Here is a 23,125-nt window from a genome sequence, read left to right as displayed (position 1 = left end):
AGCTTCCTGAGCATTTATGTGAGTATTAACAGGGAAGAGCTCTGTGAGAGAATTGAATCCTGTTGGCCTGGAGGATGGATCCTTATCTCGAGAGTACGGATTGGCTGGCATACCTTCCAAACTTTACAGATGCGAGCTCAAGCTTCCCCGAGTGTCCCCGTCTAGCATTCATCTCCGTCTTAGGCAGCATGCATTTTGCGCTTCTGTGACAGTTTCATGTGATCAATCCGACGTGAAACTCGGCTGCAATGTGTCATCGTGGTGGATGCTTGCAGCTAGTGCCACTAGTGGTGTGGCTCTTTCGCTGCTGGGGCCCTCCATTAGACTCCACCTTCATTGCATACCAACTCACTGAAGCCTTGTAGCGCAATCCAACTACTCTATGTGTATCGATACCGTCCTTGTCCAATCAAAGTCACAAGGATATTAAACAATGGATAAGAGCGGCGAAACTGAACGAGATGGAATTAGAACCTGGTGAGTTAGTAGAGCACCTTTTTCTATGCAATGTAATGCCGACAGTATCACCATGTCGCTCAGCACACTGCTCCACGTCAAAAGTGAGGCAACAATCCTCATCGTTTTGATATGCGGCTCATGGCCTTGATTTGCCGCTTGCAGTCCTTCGACTCTACGGGTTAGTACCTGCAGAATGGGATTCCTATGTGCAAGTGAAGGTCGGCTGTATCACGAAGAAGACGCAGAGAAGCGTGCACGGTGATCATGCATACTGCAACGAAACCTTGGAGTTGTGGGCGAACCTTTTTCCTTTCTCCTATTACCTGACCTCACTACCAGTTCATAGTCCCCTGTTTGATACCTGGATCACGTTCAGGGCCATAACTAGGAAATCACCCGGATGGACCCACACTGTCATAGGGGAACATCAAGAAGACATGGCGCTACTGTATGATGCGGATGAAGGACAAGGTACGGGGACCTCTGTTTGCGTGAATGGTAAACCCAGCTTGAAGCCATTCTTCAGAGCTTTCTAGGACCCTGCATGGTCCAGATATCCACAGAAGCCTCCGCATTGACTTCTCTTTGATGGTGGAGATCAGACCGTTCAAGATCGAACCTATCGCATCCCCCGTCTCAGTAGAAGACCTCTGCGAGCACAGAGACATGGACGTAGCACCCCTAGGAGGTATCAAGTTGGCGAACCCTCAGGAACTTGTGGCTTTGCCTAAAAGTGCTGACTCTCCATCGAATACGAACCCACTGACGAGAGTGACGGGCAAGATGAGAGTTTACCTCGCAAAGTTGCTGACGCTCTGCAACATATGCCGTCAGGTGAATCCTGATCCACACGTTCAACAGCGCTTACAAGGACTGACTGCTCGCAGCAGTCAACAGACTCTGAAACGTGGCAATCTATCTCCCGCGCTGGTTCTGGGTTCGACGTATCTAGCGCTGTTCCTGACGATGAGCGTGATCGAGGGGAGGCAGGCCCTCGCCAGCCCGTTCCAAACATCGTCAGCCAACCTGACTGTGAGCATCTATTCTAAATTTCGCATAGTTTCTTTGGTTGACGTTTTCCAACCGAATAGCAGCCCCATCGCCATCGACGGGAGAGCCAATGAGGGATCCGTCGTACAAATGGAGGCTCATTGACGCCAACATCTTTGTGAGCAGTGGCGTGCTCAAGCTTGTACAAGTGTCTAGCCTGCAAGAGAAGCCATTTGTCGCCATCTCTTACCGATGGACCAAGGCAGTCACCGACTGGAGGGCGCAGATTGTGGAGTATGGCAACGCTCACGACAGTGATCTCAACTACGAAACGAAGCTGGCGCTCGGCTCCTTGTTCTTCTCCACCCTAACCCTGGACACTCTGATTGACGATGCCTCTGCGATCGAAGGTCAGAGGTTTCTCGCACAGATCGCTCTCAACGTCATGATAACCGGCTATCAGTACTTCTGGATGGACATCGTCTGTATCGACCAGGACGTCCTCGAGGAGAAGCAATTCTTCGTTTCGAAGATGGGAACACTATACTCGAGTGCCGCCGCCACTCACGCATATCCCACCGGCACCAGTCCCCTTTCTACGTTGGAATCACCCGAACTGTACTTCCCGATCTGGGAGTCGAGGGCATGGACACTCCAAGAGCAAATTCTGTCGCGCTCCGTCACTTTTGTATACCTCTTCGAAGGGGACATGACTGACGAGGTCATCGGTCTCACTCCGTCCACGACCTCCACGTCTTTGCCTCCATGGGCACTGGGTGGCCGCATGGTGACCCAGGCGGACGGCATGCAGACGGAGTCAGGCATGATCTGCGTGCTCTGGCAGAGCACAGAGCATATTACGACGTGCGTTCTGGAGAACGAGTCCTGGGATGGTGGTCTTCCTACCCACGCCTTTTTCGGGATCGAGATAGAGAGGCACCAACGTTGGGACAACAGTCGACGGGCCATAGGGCGAACTAGCCTGTACAAATCCATCTTTGCCCTACGGCAGGGAACGTCATCTCCCCTAGAGAAGATAAGAACCCCCCTCATGTTGCACGGAGGCCGCCAGGCCACGCTTGCCGTCGATATGCTCTACTCGATCCTCGGAATCTTAGACATGGAGGATTTTCCCGTGTCATACTCCCTCTCCGCCGAAGACGCCCGCCTGGCTGTCTTTGAAGCGATGCCCTCCCAGACACTGGCCTCCGTGCTCTGTACGGACTGGGGTCCTAATATCTCTGCCAATCGAGACTCGGCCCTTCCTCGCATCTACAACTCGCATCCCATCGTCGGCATTACCATGGAAGAAGTTACGATCACCGACGCGAAGTTCTCTCGAACGATCGGGACGACGATGCGCGCAAGGACGGAGCGGTTTCGTGTTTGGAAAGACGTCGCGCGCAGACAGTCAAGAAGTCTCGGAGTGATGCGTGGAATGATGGGCGGTGACTCTAGGCTGATGATCTTGTTCGCCACGAGTCTGCTCGACAACCCCCATTGCGCCGACCTGGATGCCTCTACAATCCCGGACAAGGACCTCAAAGTCATCGTCCTGGACGGTTCTATGACGATGACTGATGAAGAATACCTAGACGAAGGGTTTTTGTATGACACGACAATGGAGTTCGTGGAGATCGGGGTGGGCATCCTGTCAGCGGGAGGTTTTCCGATGGATAAGGAGGATATGCACCTCAATACGAGGTCTGCGTTGTTGTGTTTTGGCTGCAAGAGGAACGACTCAGGCGCTCTGGAGAACCAGGGTACAGTACTTGTCGTGGACGCATCTGCTCTATCTGGCGAGTTTATGCTGCATACTATTCTGTAGCGTACTTCGACGCCTGAAGTCGCGCACATGATGGTGATTCTGGGTGTATCGCAGGTTAAGAACAAAGCCAAGTGGAACATCAAGGAACTCAACATGAAAATGGGAAGTGGGCTGAAGTCGGTTTGGAAGTGCTTGACACGCTGAGGAACGGTACGAGTGAGTATGACTGATGAGAATGGCGTACCGAGGCCGCGAGCGGACGATCCTTGTGCTCTCCGCAACACTTCTCGACCATATCCTCCACGCTGTGCAGCTGCGCAAATGGCAATACCATGACATCCAGCCGTTCCTGCGTTCGTGGGTAGAAGAGATAGGCTCGGAGTGCCGGCATGTACAGTCTTGGGTGCAGGGGATCGAGACGCGGGAGGAAGTCCCCGTATCTGTCGCCCTTCCGGTCATCCTAAGCTCCAGGTTAGTACCAGGTCTTCGTAGGGTCTTCGGCGCAGGAGGATATCGTCCCCATTGGCACATTCATCGGGATCATTCACGCGCGCCGCTTGCCCCTACCTTCCGCTCGCTCTCATCTGCAGGTACGTTTCCACCTGTGGGACCCACCTAGCGTAATGTCGAGCTCGCTGCTGGGAGGTAAGACGTACCATGGGTACATGCACACATCCTCCCCCCTCGTGACCGCGTGAACGGGAAAATCGATTTCGGCGAGAATGAGTGTCGAGGGCGATGTTCCTGGGGACTGAACAGACGTGGCGTGGTGCCGGCTTTTGAATTGGGGGCCATCGTACATTCATAGATAGTGGTCGCTCACCCATACATGGCGACTTCAGTCTCCTCATTCCACACTGCGCCTGCGTGTGCTTGCCACATATGTCACGAGCGAGTCTCTCCCGTTCCAAATGCCAGATCGTACCAATAATCGTTCTTCTAGAGAAAGGGTAGCCGGCGCTTCGCATGCCACGGCTTGGATCCCAGACTTGGACTCGACCTAGGTACTGATAGGCGGGGAACGCATATAGTGATGTGTGGAGGGCCGCCATAGCCTGGAGAGGATTGTAACATCTTTCATTCGCTACCATGTTTACGGCGTAGCACAGGCACAAGGAGAAGGAAGTATAGGTGACAACGCTTCGCTGGGGCGTGGCAGAGCTGATCGTGTGGATGGGCCATTCACTGGCAAGACAAGGAGCCAGGACCGCCCAATAAGCGCGCAATCGTTAGGGCCGTAGGCTAGCGTCAGCGATGCCGCTGCCGATATTGATGGACCCCGGGAACATGGCAAGACGAGCTACTACTACGAGCTAAGCTTGAGGTGCGTTTCATGTTGATGAAGGGCTAATGGTGAACTGTGGCTTGCATTCAAGGAGAGAGACAATGCATGTCGCATATCCAGCCTGTTTCATCTGCAGCCTCGCCATTTGCCAACGGTGCCTCTTGATCGGGAATTGCAGTATTAGTTTTAAGATGGACACTCTGGGTTTATACGCGATAATTCCAGTACATGTTGACTACAATAGGACACCCGACAGAGTGTTGCGTGAACCGCGAGACTGGTTAACAGACCACGGGATGCAAGACGACAAATGTAACTGAAGAAAAAACGATCTCGGCACAGAAACAGGGAATGCAGCACGTGAACGGGATACAGTAATGCCTGAATTCCTACAAGAGGACGACACTGCGCGGTCAATGACAATACAACCCCGGCACTTCCCAACTTGGAGACGCTGGCGAAGGCGGCCGTAATTTCAACTAAAGTACATGAGCCTCCTCATCTTCTCGTGCAGGGGCCTAAAGTTCTCCCGGTAGGACTCAAGTTGGCCACGCGCATCGCTCGACGCTAGCTGCGTGCCTGAACCCGTCAGGTCAAAGTCGCCGTCCGGACTGTAGTGGTTCTTAGCCCGCGAGCATACAAGATCCGCATCTAGTGGCAGACGAGGTTGTCAGTCGTTGGCGAAGGTCAGTTCCCAGCATAGCAACGACGCTCACAGTAGATCGGGGCAGGGATCGATACGGAGCGCGTACAGCGGGCGTAGACGTGGCACAGCGCGAACGACAGCGCTTGGAGTGCGTCAGGCGTGAACTTGTTCTCGTCGTAGAGCACATTGTAGTGTGCCGGACGAGACGTTCCGAGAATTGTATATACCCAAAAGAGATCGTGTGAGTCGAGGAATGATTGAGCACGGAGTGAAGGTACTTATCCAGCGTGGCTCTGCAAATAGAAGTCAAACTCCGTGGGATGTGTGATGTCCCGGTCCACCACAGTTCCCGCTGGGCAATTCCGACTTCTATCCTCATCTTCTCGCCTCTTTGGAAAGAAACGAACGTGATGGGCCTTGCCCACGACGACCACAGTGATCTTGGCGTCTACATTGTTATTCGCAAGAGCCCCTGTAAAGCAAACGAACGAAGGCGTCAGACTCCAAGGCGTGTAAAGAGCCCTTTCGGAGCTCGCATACTTTTCAACTGAGGTAGTTCTAGGGTCGGACGTGGGTGAGAGAAAGGTCCGCCAGAGCAAATAGAAAGGGCAACACACCGTATTCCAGGACTTGCTTGAACTCCCCTTCAGATACGCCGTCCCGGAAGAAGATTAGTCGCGTGGGATCAGCCGGAAACTTCTTCTCCACAACAGCGCGGTACTTCTTGTACATCTCGATGTGCGCAGTAGCCATGGACTCGAGATCATCGATCATCTCTTGACGCGAAGTCTGTATGCGGCAGTCGGCGATGTACTTGGCCGTCTCGTGGTCCACGTTTCCCACTAGTGCTGTGAAGGAGGGACGACCGTCAGCCCCGGGAGCAGGGTGCATGATGTCGGCACCCATCACGATCGTGGGGTTGTGCGGGTCAGTGAGGGCGGACACCGAACGTGGGTCAGGAATGACGTTGACGCCGCCCAACTTCACATTGATCCTATGCGACCCGTATCAGCAGGAATTCGTACACAAAGATATCGAACAACCTACTTGAGTACGACATTTGAGAAATACTGCCTGTTCGCCCCCTTACACTTGTAACTTTTCAGGCATTGTGTCGCAACACCGCGCTGAACGTCACCAAAACTATGTGATATGAGCAAGAAGGTTGTAGAAGGAGAGCGTAAATAACACTTACTGTTTAACAGCCTGGTACACATCCGCTGATGACTCGGGAACAACGACGACAATGAGGTCGGGTCCAGGACCCTTGCCGTTGTGCTTCTCGATGCATCTCCTCCCGGAAGCTTGGAGCGACTAAGGAAACACGGCCGATCAGTATCACGGAAGTCGCTGGATGGGGATACTGACTCACGTCATAAATCCGCTGCGGCTGATCGTGGATTATCACTGGATCATTCTCGGTGACATTCACGCCTACGAGCAATTAGAATAGGCACAACAAGGCGGATGAGTGACGAAAACTGACCGACGGCTTCAAAGGCACCCAGAAAATTCCTAGCCAGTTCCTGTGCGGCGGCCCTGTTGAAGCGCTGCTCGCGCTCGTAAATCACGATGACCCATCTATTTATAGCAGCAGGCCGATAGAGCTTCTTGTCAACCATGTTCCACGCGCCATCGCGGGGCGTCTTCGAGGAAGATATGACATGAGTTGCATGCAGGTGCAGATAAACACGGACTTACGATGGTAGGCTGACGGCTTCCTTGACCATACATCAGGGTCGGCGGGTCAAGTATACGTGCTTGAATCGATTCAACCTCCGCATTCGGACTGACTTCCATGCCGAAGTGCTTGCACAAATATATCGGGTGAGAAGCTGCTATCACGACTGAGGATTGTTCTACTTACCCGAAGGTATTCGGACTGTCCGTAGTCAAGGACTTCAAGGGCCTGGCGAATGCTCTGAAGCCGTTCGTGGGGCCGTTTCGTCGCAAAGTTCAGAACATCTTTCATTCTTTCTGGCGGGATTTGTTTGCGCATGATTTGACCCTCCGGAATGATGCAACATTCCATCGGGATGATCGCGCCCGAACCGAACTACGGAGATCAAGTTGAACAATAGCACCTCCATATGTTGCTGAGGACAACGACATACCTCGATACACACAATATCGGGCCAGCGCAGCTTGTAGTTATGGGTCATTTCAAAGTATTGAGCGACTGTTACAGTCTGGCCGTCGCGCATTGTGAACTCGAGATGACCTGCGCCCGTCCTAGTGAGCTTTTTGATGGGGCGAGGTGGGCGTCGAGAGACAGATGACTGTCCTGGAATCTCTATATTGACGCGGACTCCCGAAAGGTACCGCTGCAGCCTAATAAGCTCACGGTCAGGGAGGCCGTGGTTCGGGGAGAGGGCGAGCGGGCCTCTTTGCATCATGTTGAGGAATTCGAGGGCGACCTCGATGACGGATCCTGGCCTATACATAGCCGCAGTAGAGATGTCTACATTGATCAACATACGACCAGCCGCTGGTCGGACGGATTGGAAGTACCCTCGCCAGAGGATGATGCCGGCACCAATAGCAGATGTCTCCCTGTTAGTGAAAAAGGAACGAACGTTGAAGGGATAGCGCATGGTGGGCTCCATGCGAATAGCTACGTTCAGGGCCTGAGACAGGCCAGGATATCGTAAGCGGAAAGATGAGGTAAATAATGTCTAGATGACCCACAGTGGTTGCAGTGAGGACCGCATTGTCATGTGACTGCCTACCCTGTAGGAAACGCGCGAGCACCCTTGACAGAGTTGGTCAAACAATGCTTATACCTTGGGCAATGGTGAAAGACTTACTCAGGGTTGATAGTAGCAACATGTGTTAGTCTGACATTGTAGATCTTTGGACCGCGCCTTCCCTCGCCGCCTCCAGTGGCTTCGCCCGATGATGCTCGATCCGTGAGGGTGAAGCCAAACTATTCCATCAGAAGTGAGGTTAGCGAGGGTTATACTCAAACTACCACACGATGGAACATGAATAAGATACCTCTTGTGCCCCGTCTGGAAACGGCAGCTCATGGGACGTAAACATATTCTTGCGGCCATCGTAAACGGCACGAGGCGTGAATATTTCCGGAGCAATATCACATTGGAGCCTCTTGACAATCTCCATGTTCAACCGGGCAGGCAACGGCTTTTCGGAGGGCGAGATTGCTTTCACAAAGCGTCTGTCAATATGACGAGAGCGAACCATAAGTAGAGAGCTATACACACCGACTAAGCGGGGGCATGGCCATTCTAAGTACGTCAGTAATTCGAACCCTACGAAGATGAACACACCATCATAGTGGTAGATATTGGCCTCCGGTATCTTCACCTCGTAATGATTGGTCCAGACGACCAGATGGCGACCACTCTCGCCATAGGATGGCCTCCTGACCCCGATAGTCGAGATATGTTCGCTGATGTCTGGCATACGACTTGCGGAGATGCGACTAACATCTGTAGATATGCCAGTAGCGCGACCTCTAGAGCGGCTGCCACTACGATCACTCCCACCTAAAGGATCGCCTTGAGCGCTACCTCGGCCACCTCGACCTCGACCAGATGTACCCCCACCAGCCTGCGAACCCCTCCCGCGACTGCTGCCGCGACCACTGCCTGTAGCCCGACGAGGAGGCATTATACTAGAGGTCTTTGCCGAGACGTAGGAGAGCCGGACGTGTGATGGAAGAGACAGGAGAAGCGAGGTGGCCGGGATTATAGAGCTAGGAAGGGCTTTATAGTAGGAAGGGGAGTTGTGACTCTGTGCTGCAGCTAGAGATTAGCAATCTTAATGAGCGTATATGACCGCGCACCTGCCGCAGATGGCTATTTGATATCTTGCTGACGCCTTGTGCTATATCCAACTCCACGTCGGCCCGTTTGATCTGCCTTCGTTGAAGTCGCCACACAAGTGTCGCTAGCCTCCCCGGGCCATCGTTCCGTGTCGCTCGCGCTGTTCAGGAGAGACGCCTGCCGTGCTGCGCGCTTCGTCTCCCTGTCTTGTCTTCCGTTCCTTGCTCTCGCTCGCGGCGTCAGAGTACCCTATATCTTCACAGGTGTCTTCTTTGCGGTAAGAGATCTACCACCACATTCCCAAGTGCATTGCGCTACCGCAGCTTGTGGACTTCCAGCCTCCCACTTAGGGCGAGAAGGCGTTCTCTCCAGGTGTACATTGTCACCGCAGCGCATTGCCCTGCGCCGGCAACGCGTGCGTCCATAATCGGGAGGCTCTCCGTCAAATGATCATGCGAGGATTGCACGAGAAGCACCTCTTGCCTGTTCTCTGGCGAAACTTTCCGGCGCACATCTGTGAGAATTCCGCCTCACACCAGATACGGGTAGTTCTCACTCACCTTGCTTTCTTGTACGCATCTTCCAAGTGCCGTTACAAGAGAGGACTCTGAACATCGCAGAGAGCATGTTCTATTCCAAATTGTGCAACAGAACGGACTGCAATGTTTTACTTGCAGTTAGATCCGGGGGACGACAGGAGCCAGAAGGCGTCATTATGAGCCAGTGCGCCCAAATCCTCCAGCACATATATGGCACTGGGTGATCCCCAGAGCCGCAGGAGTGACTCATCCTCCCTCTGATTCCCATACCTTTCTGTGACGGACGCAAAGCTACCGCAGTCCCCTCGCGCATAGACCACACGCCAGCTATACGAGCGTCATCGTGCAACAGCCGCAGGGTTTTGGTCAAGTCTGACCCGCGACGGCAGTGCGCAGCGTCCGTACTGCGGTGACGCTGATACGACACTCAAACCATTCCTTTAGATCCGCGTAGAGTGTAGAGAGATGCGCTAAACGGCTCCGTTTGTCTTTAATGGCTCGACTCCGTACCACGAGGCCGTTAGGCTCTGGGGCTGCACGCCGACGAATAGCCGCTAAGCCTATAGTGTCTAGAGACCCGAGCCCTGTTTCCATATATCGCTTCGTGACTCAAGCATTGGCGCAGAGGCTGCGTCAAACATAGCAACGAGCGATAGCTTGAAGTCGAGACGTAGTGATGTCGTTGGTTCGCAACTGGACACCAGAGAAGGGAGGATTTGTAACGGGAGAACGAAGCTACGACGCGATATGCCAGGACATGGGGTGGATGAATCATGTCAGGCTGGCAAACCTAGCCGCATAGAAGGCATGAAGCATAAACCGTGCCCAACCTTAACCGTCATAGTCTACGCCTCCACAAGCCACGGGAGCGACTCGATCCAGCTGAGCCATCAATAGAAGGGCCTAGGAACACGACTGAATCCAGGAGTAACGCAGCGAGCATATAGCTGCGGACCAGCGCAGACCCGTCAACCCCGGCACAATTTGGACTAGAGTCGAAGAGACGAACGTACACGAAGGCATGGACTCGGGACATCTGCCCGACCTCGATGAGGTAGGAATGGGGTATCTCAGCGGGGGGGCGTTATGAAACCAGACCCCCTCACACTGGAGTGGTCGCGACGAGGGAAGGATGGGACACAGACTCGCGAGAACACGGAGGAAAGTATTCCGCGTACTCACTGAGTCCTTTTACTAATAGGCGTCCTACATCAACGCCGGGTGAAGCGCAGCACAATGGTCAAGCTCGAGAGGCGCGTGGCTTCCAAGATGGCTCGTATACGGTTAGGAGTAGTCGAGGCATCCAAAGTCGAACTTGAAGTGCATATATGTACAAATATGCGCCACCGACGAATGCGTCGGACGGTGACAGTTGACTGTATGTATTTGAATCAGTCGTTTATTCCGCCCAGAGGTAGTTGATGACTCACTAGCTCAACTCAATTTACGTTGCACAGATGTTGCATCATGAATAGTGGGGGCGTAACATACCGACGACAAGTTCCGATGAGCTTCGTGTGCAATCAGCGAGTCATATGTATCCATTTCTAAAAGACAGGATGTTGAGTGCGATGGGTGTGGTCAGCAAGGCTGTGGAGAGTAAATCTCTGAGAACAGTACATGCAAGGCAATAGTACGAGACGCGAAATCAATGGAGACGCTGGAGATGAACCCGGCCGGACCCGAACCCAAACGTCTCCGCGCGCCGCGTGACTAAGGCGCGCGAATTGCCGAAGTTGTTTTGGCATCCGACTGCGGTAATCCGTTGAACCTTATTGAAAACGGTGGCCCTCCGGTAGGGATACAGAACAATACCAATCCTCCTGTGTGTGAGTGTCATGATTTGGATAAGACACAAGATAACGTCTATTGAGCTGCCGTTATCTGCACGTACAGTCGTTGGAGTATATGCGGTCGCTTTGGCGAGGTTCACAGGCGGCGCGATAGGTTTCTGACCGACTTTGGCCCTTCTCGAACGCGCGTCGAGGGTCTCGCCTCCAGGCCAATGCTGCTGGAGAAATCAGACTCGAATCTCCTTGTTATCGAAGGTGAGTCCCGAGCTGCAGTGACATCGACGAACCCCAGTAGCAGGCTGCTGCATGCCAAGCATGTCGCGCCGTAGTCGAAATCCACCAGCTTCAGTCATGAACAGATTTTCAACTCGATCGTGCGCCCTTCGGTGTCCCGCTTTCCTTCGATCAATACTCCACCATCACTATTCGAGACTAAAAATGGACAGGTTCGAATGGCAGACAAGCGAGGTAAGTGGACTCACCAGACGGTTCCGTCTCACTCGTCGTCAATGAATGTCTCTATCATCGCTTCCCGGTCTTCCCGCGGTACAGCGGAAAGGGGCTGCTCGAGCGCGTGCTTGAAGAACAGGAACGCCAGGCCGGAATCGACGATGAAGCTGCCCACAACCTCCAACTCCGCAGACTCATCCGCCCTAACAAGGTTGCCGCGTATATTAGATGCGCGCAGGAGAGCGGCGTAATTTACTGTGCCATCGCCCTTCTGGACGGGTCGGGTGGGCTTGGGTGCATCATCTGCGAGCTCGTCTCCGCTGCCCCTACCAGTCTCTTCGGCCTCGACGGACATGAGCCAGATACACGGCTTTGCGCCTGCGATTTTAGCCTCGAATTTGTCTTCGTCATCTTCGACGTCCCGTGGTCACCGCCTACGAACGTACCGTCTGCACCCACCTGGGAATGATATTCGGTAAAGCCAAGGTCGAATGCAGACAATAAAGCATTATTGGACAATTGGCGCAATTTGTTTCTTATTCACGGATCCACTTCGTCTTGGCGTGCCAGGCGTCAAACGTACGACTGCTTTCATCAGGGTTCGTTTCGCGGGTAGCTGGTTGGTGCCTCCACCAGCGCTTTCGGCCCTTTGCTGGACGCCATGTATCGCCTCCCGATATGCAGGGAAAACTGTTGCGCCAACCGAGGCGCATCCGATTAGCCTGAGCAGCAGTGGAGATGGATCATCGTATGTGCCCCGCTTTGTCCCTGTCGGATCGAGCACGTATTGACCGATTCCCCGCCGATGTGCGGCACGCAGTGTGCCTCCTTCCTCCATTCCGATGTCCCACGCAATCCCGATCATGTGCGGCACGGGCTCCTTGTTCACCTTGCGCCTTCCCGCCCGGGCTGCGTCAGGGTCTGTGCGGGTTGCCTCAGACGACCGTACGACGCGTCCATGCAGCGTGCTCGCGTCCTACAGGGTGATCTCGCCAGGAGAAGCTGCGTACCGTACGGCGCGGGTCTCAGACCACTGGTGGTAGTCTTGGACTGGGACGAAAACCGAGGGGGCGATGGTTTCTGGTTTTCTCGCCGCCGGGACGATCTGGCGGCCGGTCCCCGCCATGCGCAGCGTCGGTACCGTTCTGTAGGACCGCTCTTTGGGTGCGGGTGGCGCATCGCAGTGCTCGACGTATCTGGGTGGCGGGATGGGCTCTATCCAGTGATCGGGCCTCACGCACCATTATGGGAGAGTGCCTTGGGATCTCTCGCAGGGCGAAGCCGGTATTCAAAATGATTATTTTTGTCGCTGCGCACGTACAGGATGACGTGATTCTCGGAGAAGTCGGCCAGGACGTCAGCGACAGTACGGGCACTAAGCTTCCGCAGCGGTCTACGCCCATTCTGGCGGATGGCGTCGAAATGCTGGGAGGGCGAATACGGGTACCGATGCTTCTGATTGGCCTGGACGCGGAAGCTTTGGACGGCGTTCTCGAAGGGCTCGAACATCGCACATTCCACACTCTCCGATGGCCAGACCTCTTTTACGGGGTAGGGCATCATGCACTCAGCAACTGCCAGTACCGGCATTGTCCGCCATCGGCGAGCACCGACCTCCAGGACGTCGTGGTTGCGAAGCTGGCGTCCCTTCTTATCGAAGAACGCGTCAACTAGGGCGCTGGGTGCGTCGTTCGCCGTCGTTCGCAAGCTGTTTCGGAGAGCTTTTGCAGAGTCTGACGGCCAGATTCAACGCAATCCCTGCCTAACAATCGGTGAGGACGAGTGCACACTGTGCACACCGATACACTCGAGTACACATACAACTAGCAGGCACAGCGCGATGGTCGAGGGAAGAAAACATTCGCTGTATCTCAGGCCCTGATCTGATCTAAGGCGTTAACAGCCTTTCCTGGAAGGCAAAAGGGAGTGCATTGGCCGGTTGACAACTCATCGTGCGGCTACCAGTGGAAGACCCCCAGATGTGTTTCCCCGCTCGGACCATAGCACCTTGCCTGTCACATACCAAAACGGAAACTACTGGACCGGGCAAAGCGATTTGACACGCTTGGAGAGTACCAAGCGCATATGGTCTGTTTCGAGGTCACTGACGACAAATAGACAATAGACAATGATCGTTATTCCACGCCACTCTCATTCTCGCGTTCCGGGGCTAAAACTTCGAATGTCTTTGGACATTTCGACCTTATGTCGAGCACATGTCGCTAAACTATTAGGACGTACGCGTATTGTTCTCAAATACCTGTTGGTAAGACAGACACATTCATCTGAACTACAGGTCGGCTTTGTATGTCATGCCCCATTCTCATTATCAGATTGTTGACTGAACCACAGGCCACATGGACCGCTTAGTCTGGCCTATAAAAGACGCTCTCCGTTCTTCCCCTAACTGCCACTTGAGTACCGCCCCGTCCCTCCCTTTGACTCTCCCCGCCCCGCCCTCACCGGCAAGTCTCTTCCCCGGTACTTCGCCACCATTCCCCACATCCCATTGTACAATGCCTTTCTTCGATATACCACTCCCCGCACCTTTCAGGAGCTTGACGGTGGGTAAGCCGAGCAAGGGCACCGCGGAGACGTCTGTCCGGGAGCAAGCTTCGAGCAAGATCAGCTGGACCAAACTGGGGCGTAGCTTTGGGAGGCGCAAGCTTCTTTACGAAAAGCGGAGGCATTCCATCCAAGAGTTCGGGCAGTGTTCATGGACGTGTCAGACGGACACGCTTCCGGTAGGCTCTTCCTACATAGACTGTAGTATGTTGAATTGACCGTGTGCTGGCTGCTACAGCCTCTGCCGGAGAAAGAAGATACCGGGGCGGAAAGCGCATCCATGCATCCAGCTAAGGACGACAGCGTAGTCCCTATGCCGGCGCTGTGTCAAGTGTTCTCTCACTTGTCATCCGAAGGGTCGGATTCCGACGGTCCCGCCACGCCGGTCAATACTCTTTCGCGTGCGCCGTCGTATAAGAATGACTACGCTTTTTACGGAGACAAGAGGTAAGTCATGGCCTGGCTCTATGTGAAGCTTTATATATGAATCCGATTCTTGGCAGTACGAGCAAGAAGCTCACCTCGGGACAGTGGTTCGACTTCTCGGTCACGGCTTCGGAACCCGACTTGAGCGATATCGCGACGCGGCTCGTAGAGAAGACCCAGGTGGCCCTGGACGATGACCTGGAGTACTTGGAGAAGATGCTAAACGGCCCGCATGTCTTCATTCCGTCGACCCCCTACATTCATGACGGTCCGATGCCGGTAACGAGGGTGACGAGCCTGTGAGCCTCGGCCATTATCACGTCGAGATTATATATTCCTATATATAGTCGCCACCTCCTCTCCACTCCTTTCACCCCGCACACTGTACACGTCGGACATCGACCGACGCAGCTCCTTTTGCGATTGTGATGCGCTCGTGGCGGCTGTAATGCACCATTATCTCTTGCTTTGCACTAGTCACACCTCTCGGATCCGTCCCACTCAGCCATTGTACTCGTAGTCATTGTTGTTGTTTGTTTCTTTGTCTTTGTCTTGTAGCATCACGCCGTCATGTCATAATGTCAGTCTTCGTTATCGCCCTTCCACAAATGAGTCTGTGGTTCAAGGGTCACAATGCTGTACGCCTGCGGGGGCAGGTACATGTAGAGTCCATCTTGGCTGCATATGCCCTAGGACCGCTTGTCCACGAGGGATCACGGCACAATCTTGAGGGCGTTGTCGAAGTCGGCGATAATGTCGGCTATGTTTTCGATGCCGACAGAAACCTGGAAACAGCGATTAATGTCAAGGCATGCCCACGACACTCCCATTGATGTTGCGGCGTACCCTAATCAAGTCCGGGGTTACTCCCGACGCGAGCTGTTCCTCGACAGTTAACTGTTGGTGAGTTGTGGTAGCTGGATGAATCACAAGCGTCTTCGCATCGCCTATCAAAGCCCTTCAGAACTCCCTTGAGGCAGGAAGAGGAAGTAAGACTGACCGACGTTAGCGAGATTACTCGCAAGCTTCAACTTATCAACAACCTCGCTCCCCACTTGCGCGTCCCCCTTGACACCGAATGTGAGCATCCCACCGAATGCATTCGGCCGGAAGAGGCGAAGCGCATCTCGGTACGACTCGTGCGACTCGAGTCCAAGATAGGATACCCAGGAGACTTTTGGGTGCTTCTCCAGCCACCTTCGTCACAGTGGTCCGGTCAGACCTAGAACGACCGTGCTGGCAGGAAAAGCGGAGCTTACTTGGCAAGTGCGAGAGCGTTGTCCGAGTGACGCTGTGCGCGCAGGCTCAGAGTCTCCAATCCTTGTAGCATAAGGAACGCTGCGAAGGGATCCATAGCAGGGCCGAGATCGCGGAGAACGTCCAGCCGGACCTTGACGGCAAGGACGGCCTTGCCGAACGTATCGACGAATCGCATGCCGTGATAGCCCTCTGCAGGTTCGGTGAAGTCCGGAAACTTCCCGGATGCGGCCCAGTCAAACTTTCCTGTAGCAAGACACCTATGCGTCAATATCGTTTGGAACTGCAATGTTAGAAGTGAGAGGTACCGCCGTCGATCACAACGCCCCCGAGGACCGTGCCGTGCCCGCCGATCCACTTGGTTGCGCTATGGGTAACGATATCTGCACCGTGCTCGATGGGTCGGATGAGGTAGCCTAAGCCTCCGGTTAGTCTCATGAGCTTCTCGGCATAGTACTACACAGTCACCTCCCATCCCAAACGTGCTGTCCACGATCAGGGGAATACCATGGTCGTGAGCTACCTAGGAAGACATCAGCGCAACAAAACAAAGGTGAACAAGGGAATGAGGTACTTTAGCCAGTTCAGGAAGGGGAGCAACAGTGTTCTTGGGGTTCCCAATGCTTTCAACATACAGTGCTTTGGTTCTGTAATCTATTGCAGCAGCGAATGACTCGGGCTCAAGGCTTGGGACAAACTTGACACGAATATCGAACTTCTTAAGAAAGACTAGAGTCCAGTACGTTAGAACTGATCTATAACATCATGTGCGGTGACCTACCATTGAACTGGTTATATGTCTCCAAAACCGAGGAATGTCAGTCTGTGCGCTCATAGTTGTAGATAGAGATACAACGCCAACATACTCCGCCATAGAGGTAGGACCTAGACATTCCAATATGAGCGACAAAACGAAACGGAACAGAAACAGGTAGGGTGACTCACGAGGATACTATATTGTCGCCTGCGCGTGCAATCGCAGCGATAGCCATAAATTGTGCAGCATGGCCGCTGGACGCCGCTACGGCGGCGACACCTCCTTCGAGGGCTGCCATTCGCCGTTCGAAAACGCCCTGGATGTCTCCATGAAACCAAGAACAGATTCCAGGCGTAAGTCTTGTCCCTACCACAGTTGGGTTCCCCATACGAGAGTATATGTTCCCTAGAGATCTGTATAATGCGTCATTCAGTCATCCCAAGGGTTCCGCGAGCACGCAGCAACACACCTGAGGCCGAATAGATCTGCGCCATGCTGATGACACCAGTTTAGCGCTGAAGACGGTGGTATACATGAAGCGGAAGGAATGCCTTGGAGTTGTTGAATACGAAGCTAGTGCTGGCATAGATGGGAGGAGCGCGTGCGTTTGTAGCGGAGTCGACTTCTTGACCAGCATGAAGCTGGAGAGTCTCGAACTCAGGCTCCCTGCAAGCAGTCAGAACGTCAGTATTATCGAGACATGATGGTGTACCCTGTTCACCTATAGAAGGTGTTTGTAGCTTGCGGCGGAATCATTTAGAGGTATATGGGAGTGATTGCTGCCTCCCCACCTCGTCCGCTCTGCCTTTTATGCATGCGGGGAGCGTAGGCAATAGCAGCTGCAAAAAGGCTGAAGTGATGGCTGCCCCATTGAGTACAGAGGAGCAACCCGGAGCATTGCAACGCATCTTCTAACATCTACAACGAAGACGTGGATGCCGAATGGTAGGCGCTGGAAAATACCTGTACGCCAATCCCTAAGCTTTCCGTACGCCCGTGGACAACTCGCGGCTTTAGAGTATCCTGGCTTCCGCATACATTCAAAGCAGGTATCTCAGAAAGGGGGCAGAGTCGGTACTTAGCCGAGAATGCCCGCCCGCACCCACGACTGAGGAGGCAGCATTGCAGAGCGTGTCGAAAGTAGGGCCCACGGAGGGCAAACCCATGATAAGATATCTTGTGCACACTCTCCTGTCTCATTATTACCTGCACACATGAGCATGAGTTATATTGTGCAAAATGAGTACTAACCTACGTTACTCATATCGCTTGAGGATAGATCTAAATGAGATGAATTCTGTGAGAACCCAGGGTGCTATTCTTCGGAGTGAGACGGGTCACTCTAAAAACGACCGTGGTGGACAGGCACAGTGTACGCTAATGCCCTCCACAAGATGTCGGAGCGCACCGCGGACATTCGCTACGCTGTTCAAACTGCACGTGAGTGCACAAGCCGCAGGGGTTCACCGGATGATGGGACATTGCTGGCACCCATCGATCGCTCTCGTCGTCTGACGTGCAAGAACGGTATCGCACTACAGAGATCGGTTAAATACAGCATTCGTATGAAAGCGAGCCTGGATGTCAACACATATGGTTGAGCTGGGTCGGAGTCTGGCAATCGTAACGTCTAGCAAAGCGAGGGCCCCAGATCATTCGAATCGCGACTCCTCCGACTTGTTGCCACGCATCGGGTGTATTCGCAGAGCTGTAGCAGCGTGAGTAGCTCAGTCGTACTGACAGCCTCTGGTGTGTGTATGATGAGGAGTGCATGGCGAGCTCAGTTAGGCAAGGTGTGAGAACTCAGGGCCGCCATCGCTGGCAAGCCGCGAGAAGAAGCGCTAAACCAACTACACACTGCTATCCAGATCTGGAAGGAGTTCCGGAGGATGCCGTCGAGGGCCGCGCCGAGGCCTACGCACTGAGCGCTCACAGAAGCTCGCGCGAGCAAGGAAATTTTCTGTTCTTATTTCTCTGCCACCATCATTATCTCCATCCATAGTGCTTTCTTTCTCAGTGTGAAGCTGGCCTTGGACTCGTTCATATGTGGGAGAGGTTATTCAGGTGCCCAGGTCTTACGGTAAGTGGTCGACGGTGGGCGGCGCCTAACTCCCATCAATGGAGCCTCCGATGCTACATTAACTTCTACTCTTTCCTCGCCCCAACCGGATCTATCTCTCGCATATATTCTACTTCACGTGCTACGCGCGATGGTCTAGTAGCGGCCTCATCCCCCTCTGATTTAATATGAACGGTACGCCGTAAATCATACAAGTTGAATGGTAAACTAACAGTCCTGTTTCTCGGACGTAGTAATGTCTCGACGACACCACTGCTATTCTCCTTCTCCTCATACCTGATACGCTACGACCGCTCCACTCATCACCAGGCTTCTGTGGAATTGGAGGACATGCCATTACCGCGCGAACTTCTTCCTCGCTATACTTGCACTGAGATCGTTCGGCGCTTCTATGAGAAGTAAGCAAATCTCCTTTGCTTTGCAAGGTTACAAGCTCAACTCTAGAATCACTTACCTAGCGGCTTGCAGAGACAACGTGCCCTGAAACACCGAAACCTTCCACGTACGTTCTTGCGGCTTGTAGTGGAGTTGTACACAAATGATGATCTCTTATATCGTATCGCGTTCAAGCTTAAACGAAAAGAGCCTCAGCATAGTGCCAGTTGTACTGAGACAGTCGTACGTTCAGCCGTCCGAACGCTCTTCGCCATATCCGCAGGTGCGTTTTCCACAGAACGTCTTCTCAGTTTCTCAGTTATCGCTTCAGCCTCATGTCAATCTCTAACATCTTGCCTTAGTCTCGGCGGCCCTGGGCTTGCAGCGGTCTATAAACTTGCACCTCTCCTTGATACCGGTGTCTCCGCTCGCCTAATTCCCACCAACTTATCTCCACTCCACACTGCACTGTCTTGCTCGGAACCTATCTTCGGAGATAGCACGTTCCGTCTGGTGCCGAGGTTATGTTCGGGCGGATCGTCAATCCAGTTGCAGCTCACTACAGGCTACGCTCCACTCTTGGACTCATTGCGTTGGGGTACCGATTGGACTTATCGCATCCACGCTCTATTCATATCCAGGCTCCCAGGCGTTTGTGCATACCTGTGCGTACGTAGCTTCCATACGTACTCGTGGTGATACCCTCCCATGTCTGTCTTCTCACCACTGCGCATGCCAGGCGCCCCATTTCCATAAACGAGGATCGAGAGTCTCTTCTGGCCAACCAGCAAGAGCCCGCCTATCCCCATCGTCGTTACGCGCCGACACGCGCATCTGCCATCCCTCTGCTTCCCCTTCTCCGCTCGGGCCTGACGCACAGTCACGGAAGCACACTAATGTCTCCGCTGCTGCGCTGCCGGATCCCGTGGCTTTCCGCTCTCTCCAACTCCACTTCAGAACAGCCTCCGGACCCTCTTCGAGCGCGCGTGGGCTCGCAGCTCCGCACATGGTATCACTCGCTCCCCGAGCTGAGTCGTTCAGGCTCAGCTCAGAGAGACGGACGTCCCTGGAAGCGCCTATCAGCGAGGGCACGTTGCGCTGGCACGTGTCCTTCGCCCACCTGGTCATCGCGTGTACCGGTACCCAGTGATCAACTACTTCTACAAGTATCTCAGCGTCACGAAGCTATCTTGCATCTATCGCGTTTACTCTCCAGCCGAGCCGAATGGGCGATGACCTCAACTGTCAGGCCACAAACACGCGGAGTCGCGCAGATGGTCCTGGTCGACGCACATCGCCGTAACTCGAAGCCACGGCTGCCCATGGAATCGCGGAATCGCAGGCACAAAGCGCGCCCAACGGCCGCCGCCGTGCTCTTCTTCTTACAACACACGCGTCCGTTTGGCCTTATCTCCTTGTCTGTGATGAACCTCCGGCGATCTAGCACCAATAGCGCTTGAAGAGGCCATCGATCTGCCGGACGAGCCCTCAAGCTCCGGCTCGCACTTACGTACATCGCAATTATCGACCCTCCGTCAGAACGGCGGTGTGGACAACCTCGCGCACTCAGTGTAGTCTCCCGTCTCACGGCGTCACTCGAGGAGTCCATGCGATTCAGGCGTGGTCTGGCGATGCGATCGTACGACGTCCTGCCAGACGAAATCGGGTACCGGCCTCTGGGCCTGACTTGCCATATCGCCGAAACGCTGCAACGGCTAACTTGCACCTGCGGAGGGACGATCCGGTCTCATCGAACGCATCTCGGAGGTTCCTCCCGAGGCTGCTCAGCCACGCATTGATGTCACGGTTGGTTAACGAAGATGAAACGGCTGCGGTTTCCCGCCGGTGCGCTCGTTTCCGGAGGATTGCAATGCACCGACGACGCTCTCAAGGGCCGAGCGGCGCACAGTGACGCCCTCTCTCAACCTGACATGTCGGCAAGCGACATGCCCAGGTGGACATCAATCGCTATGGTAGGCTATCTTACGTTTACCCTTCACACGTCCTAGACGGCTAGAGTAGGCTCATCGCTGCTGATCACCCTTCGCATCTGACCCATCCCGGAAGCGCGCCCGTGGCCCGCGACTCATGGCAATGTGGCTCACGCTCGGCTGACACCGCACGGGGACGGTATCGCGGGTGACAGTCCTCAGCCGTGCTATCCTGTTCCTATCGATCGCCACATCGGTCGCTGGCCCGCCGACCACGACGCTCCAGTACGTACGGCTGACTATCACTAAGCTGTATGCATCGGAACACCTGCCCGCACTCGCCGAAGCCACACACCATCATACACTGGACTCGTGCGTATACAACACACTCAATCGTTACTTACCTTACCTCAACACACTCACGCGGACAGTCTAAGATTGCAGTCGTTGACACGCAGGGTCGCTTGCGAACCTTGCGCGACTCAAGCGGACCTCGAAGCTTGAGGCATGAGCCAATAGTACGGTCAATACGGCAGGCGGAATATCTATGAATTCGGCGCGATGGCTGCGATCTAACACGGGAGCCCTGTAAGGAGACAATGAACGCAGGTGGAGGCGACAGGACGAGCTCACCCAAACCGGCATCTATCTATCCAGATATAGCGCACACCCAATGGAGGAACGAGGCCACATAGCGAGTAGGTCACACACATCACGATTCGCGAAGCTCTACGGACTCGGGACGACGAAGCACCTGCTCTCCATCGAGAGGCTCAAGCTAGCTATCCGACGCGAGCGGTCGTCCTACGGTAAGTCTGTCAGGTGCGTCGGGTACGCCGGGCCCACTTTCACGCGCGCACGGGGGCGACCTGGGAAGACGCGGGACAACACTCGGCCGCAGGTCGCCGTGACAGCGGGCCTATCGACCTCACACCCTCGCTGCGCAGACCGGGGAGAGTGCGAGGGGCGCGGTGGACGGTGAGGAGACCCCCGCCCCGCAGCCGTTCCGGAAGTCGTTGCCTGGGTGGGTTGCGTGCCTACGGTGCGGCCGGCGGTGGCGCATGCGGTGAGTTCGAGTCCTAAAGAAAGGGGGTCGCGGGACCGGACACGTCGACGTCGTGCAACAGGGGCGGCAGCGCGCGGACGAGGAAGCCGGCAAGGTAAGTCTATGTACGCGCAAAGGGGCATAGCCGCGTCGCGCAACATATCCGGATGGGCTTCAGCCTCCAGCTCGTCTTCCGGGACTTCTCGCCCGCCCGCACAGGTGCGTAGTCTCGCACCTGCGGAGGGGTTGCACGATCGCCACGACGTCAACGTTGTCAACCACGCTCGCGGACGTACGAGGACGGTCGATCGTCCACCGGCCAGTCGGCGGGGCGGACCGCGGGTGCCCGCTCAGCGAAGGATGGCGGGCGGGGAGAAAGTGCGGAGCGCGAGCTGCGTGCGGGTGGCGCACCTGCAGGCCCATCTGTGACCGGTTGACCCCCGGCTCCGAGGCCCCGAACCGCGTGGCTAATGGGAAGTGGGGGGCACGACGGCGCACGGCGCGTCTGCGCTCGGTCGCTCGGTCGCTCGGTCGCTCGATCTCGAAACGGCGAGAACACTCGCCCACGCGGTGGAGGAAAACTGGGGACTCTATTCTCTATTGGTGTGGTGATGCTACTTTTGGTGTAGGTCATAGATACGTCGACGGCAGAGACGACGCGCCCCAGTCGTACCGTGCAGTGCCGTAACCGTAGCCGTACATAGCGAGTACGTCCAGACGTATCGTACCCTACTTTTTTTTTCCGAATCGTGTGCGCGAGCGTCGTCGTCGGACAGCAATCAAATGCGGATTCGTAACGGCGCGAGAGACAGAATAAGTGGGGGCGGAACGGTGGTATTATACGCGTGTGGGGCAAGACAACAACAGCCGGACGCAGCCGGCGACCAAGGGCGCAGACACGACAGACAACAACAACAACGGGTCATCGACAGGGGACAACGGTGGGGTGGGTGACATCATTAGCGAGGGTG

General features: G+C 54.7%; 6 protein-coding genes across 6 annotated transcripts; 2 read left to right on the top strand and 4 right to left on the bottom strand.

Moving 5' to 3' along the window:
* Positions 1 to 529: 529 nt before the first annotated feature.
* Positions 530 to 3,606, top strand: DICSQDRAFT_181100 (uncharacterized protein; the record flags this gene model as incomplete). Its single annotated transcript, XM_007366337.1, has 7 exons — positions 530 to 560; positions 622 to 751; positions 806 to 930; positions 986 to 1,293; positions 1,350 to 1,491; positions 1,554 to 3,217; positions 3,278 to 3,606. 7 exons carry the CDS (start codon positions 530 to 532, stop codon positions 3,419 to 3,421), a joined length of 2,544 nt encoding a protein of 847 aa, XP_007366399.1. The 3' UTR covers positions 3,422 to 3,606.
* Positions 3,607 to 4,855: 1,249 nt separating this feature from the next.
* On the bottom strand, positions 4,856 to 8,781 carry DICSQDRAFT_155541 (argonaute-like protein; the record flags this gene model as incomplete). Its single annotated transcript, XM_007366336.1, has 16 exons — positions 4,856 to 5,153; positions 5,219 to 5,367; positions 5,431 to 5,620; positions 5,689 to 5,706; positions 5,766 to 6,142; positions 6,196 to 6,291; positions 6,344 to 6,462; positions 6,521 to 6,582; positions 6,635 to 6,794; positions 6,850 to 6,957; positions 7,016 to 7,204; positions 7,263 to 7,775; positions 7,837 to 7,900; positions 7,956 to 8,074; positions 8,146 to 8,312; positions 8,439 to 8,781. The coding sequence occupies 16 exons, from the start codon at positions 8,779 to 8,781 to the stop codon at positions 4,978 to 4,980; spliced, it is 2,850 nt and encodes a 949-aa protein (XP_007366398.1). The 3' UTR covers positions 4,856 to 4,977.
* Positions 8,782 to 11,764: 2,983 nt separating this feature from the next.
* Positions 11,765 to 12,073, bottom strand: DICSQDRAFT_170722 (uncharacterized protein; the record flags this gene model as incomplete). Its single annotated transcript, XM_007366335.1, has 1 exon — positions 11,765 to 12,073. The coding sequence occupies one exon, from the start codon at positions 12,071 to 12,073 to the stop codon at positions 11,765 to 11,767; it is 309 nt and encodes a 102-aa protein (XP_007366397.1).
* Positions 12,074 to 12,694: 621 nt separating this feature from the next.
* On the bottom strand, positions 12,695 to 13,278 carry DICSQDRAFT_170721 (uncharacterized protein; the record flags this gene model as incomplete). Its single annotated transcript, XM_007366334.1, has 2 exons — positions 12,695 to 12,933; positions 12,960 to 13,278. The coding sequence occupies 2 exons, from the start codon at positions 13,276 to 13,278 to the stop codon at positions 12,695 to 12,697; spliced, it is 558 nt and encodes a 185-aa protein (XP_007366396.1).
* A 934-nt stretch (positions 13,279 to 14,212) lies between these two features.
* On the top strand, positions 14,213 to 15,307 carry DICSQDRAFT_137082 (uncharacterized protein). The gene is made up of 3 exons (XM_007366333.1): positions 14,213 to 14,462; positions 14,522 to 14,730; positions 14,787 to 15,307. Exons 1-3 carry the CDS (start codon positions 14,235 to 14,237, stop codon positions 15,010 to 15,012), a joined length of 663 nt encoding a protein of 220 aa, XP_007366395.1. The 5' UTR covers positions 14,213 to 14,234; the 3' UTR covers positions 15,013 to 15,307.
* A 115-nt stretch (positions 15,308 to 15,422) lies between these two features.
* Positions 15,423 to 17,479, bottom strand: DICSQDRAFT_147611 (O-acetylhomoserine ami; the record flags this gene model as incomplete). The annotated part of the gene is made up of 14 exons (XM_007366332.1): positions 15,423 to 15,494; positions 15,556 to 15,656; positions 15,710 to 15,906; positions 15,969 to 16,212; positions 16,275 to 16,382; positions 16,435 to 16,489; positions 16,541 to 16,695; positions 16,748 to 16,766; positions 16,833 to 16,851; positions 16,912 to 17,039; positions 17,094 to 17,136; positions 17,193 to 17,218; positions 17,275 to 17,389; positions 17,445 to 17,479. The coding sequence occupies 14 exons, from the start codon at positions 17,477 to 17,479 to the stop codon at positions 15,423 to 15,425; spliced, it is 1,317 nt and encodes a 438-aa protein (XP_007366394.1).
* Between the last annotated feature and the right edge of the window lie 5,646 nt (positions 17,480 to 23,125).

The sequence above is a fragment of the Dichomitus squalens genome (assembly GCF_000275845.1).
Source record: "Dichomitus squalens LYAD-421 SS1 unplaced genomic scaffold DICSQscaffold_17, whole genome shotgun sequence".
NCBI classification, from domain to species: domain Eukaryota; kingdom Fungi; phylum Basidiomycota; class Agaricomycetes; order Polyporales; family Polyporaceae; genus Dichomitus; species Dichomitus squalens.
Note: the sequence above shows the minus strand (reverse complement) of the source record. Positions and strands in the feature narration are given on the sequence as shown.

Excerpts from the sequence above, each read along its gene's own strand:
- DICSQDRAFT_137082 (XM_007366333.1), top strand. The coding sequence starts at position 14,235 with ATGCCTTTCTTCGATATACCACTCCCCGCACCTTTCAGGAGCTTGACG. Across the intron at positions 14,463-14,521 it reads GTCAGACGGACACGCTTCCG|CCTCTGCCGGAGAAAGAAGA; the intron begins GTAGGCTCTTCC and ends TGGCTGCTACAG. Across the intron at positions 14,731-14,786 it reads GCTTTTTACGGAGACAAGAG|TACGAGCAAGAAGCTCACCT; the intron begins GTAAGTCATGGC and ends GATTCTTGGCAG.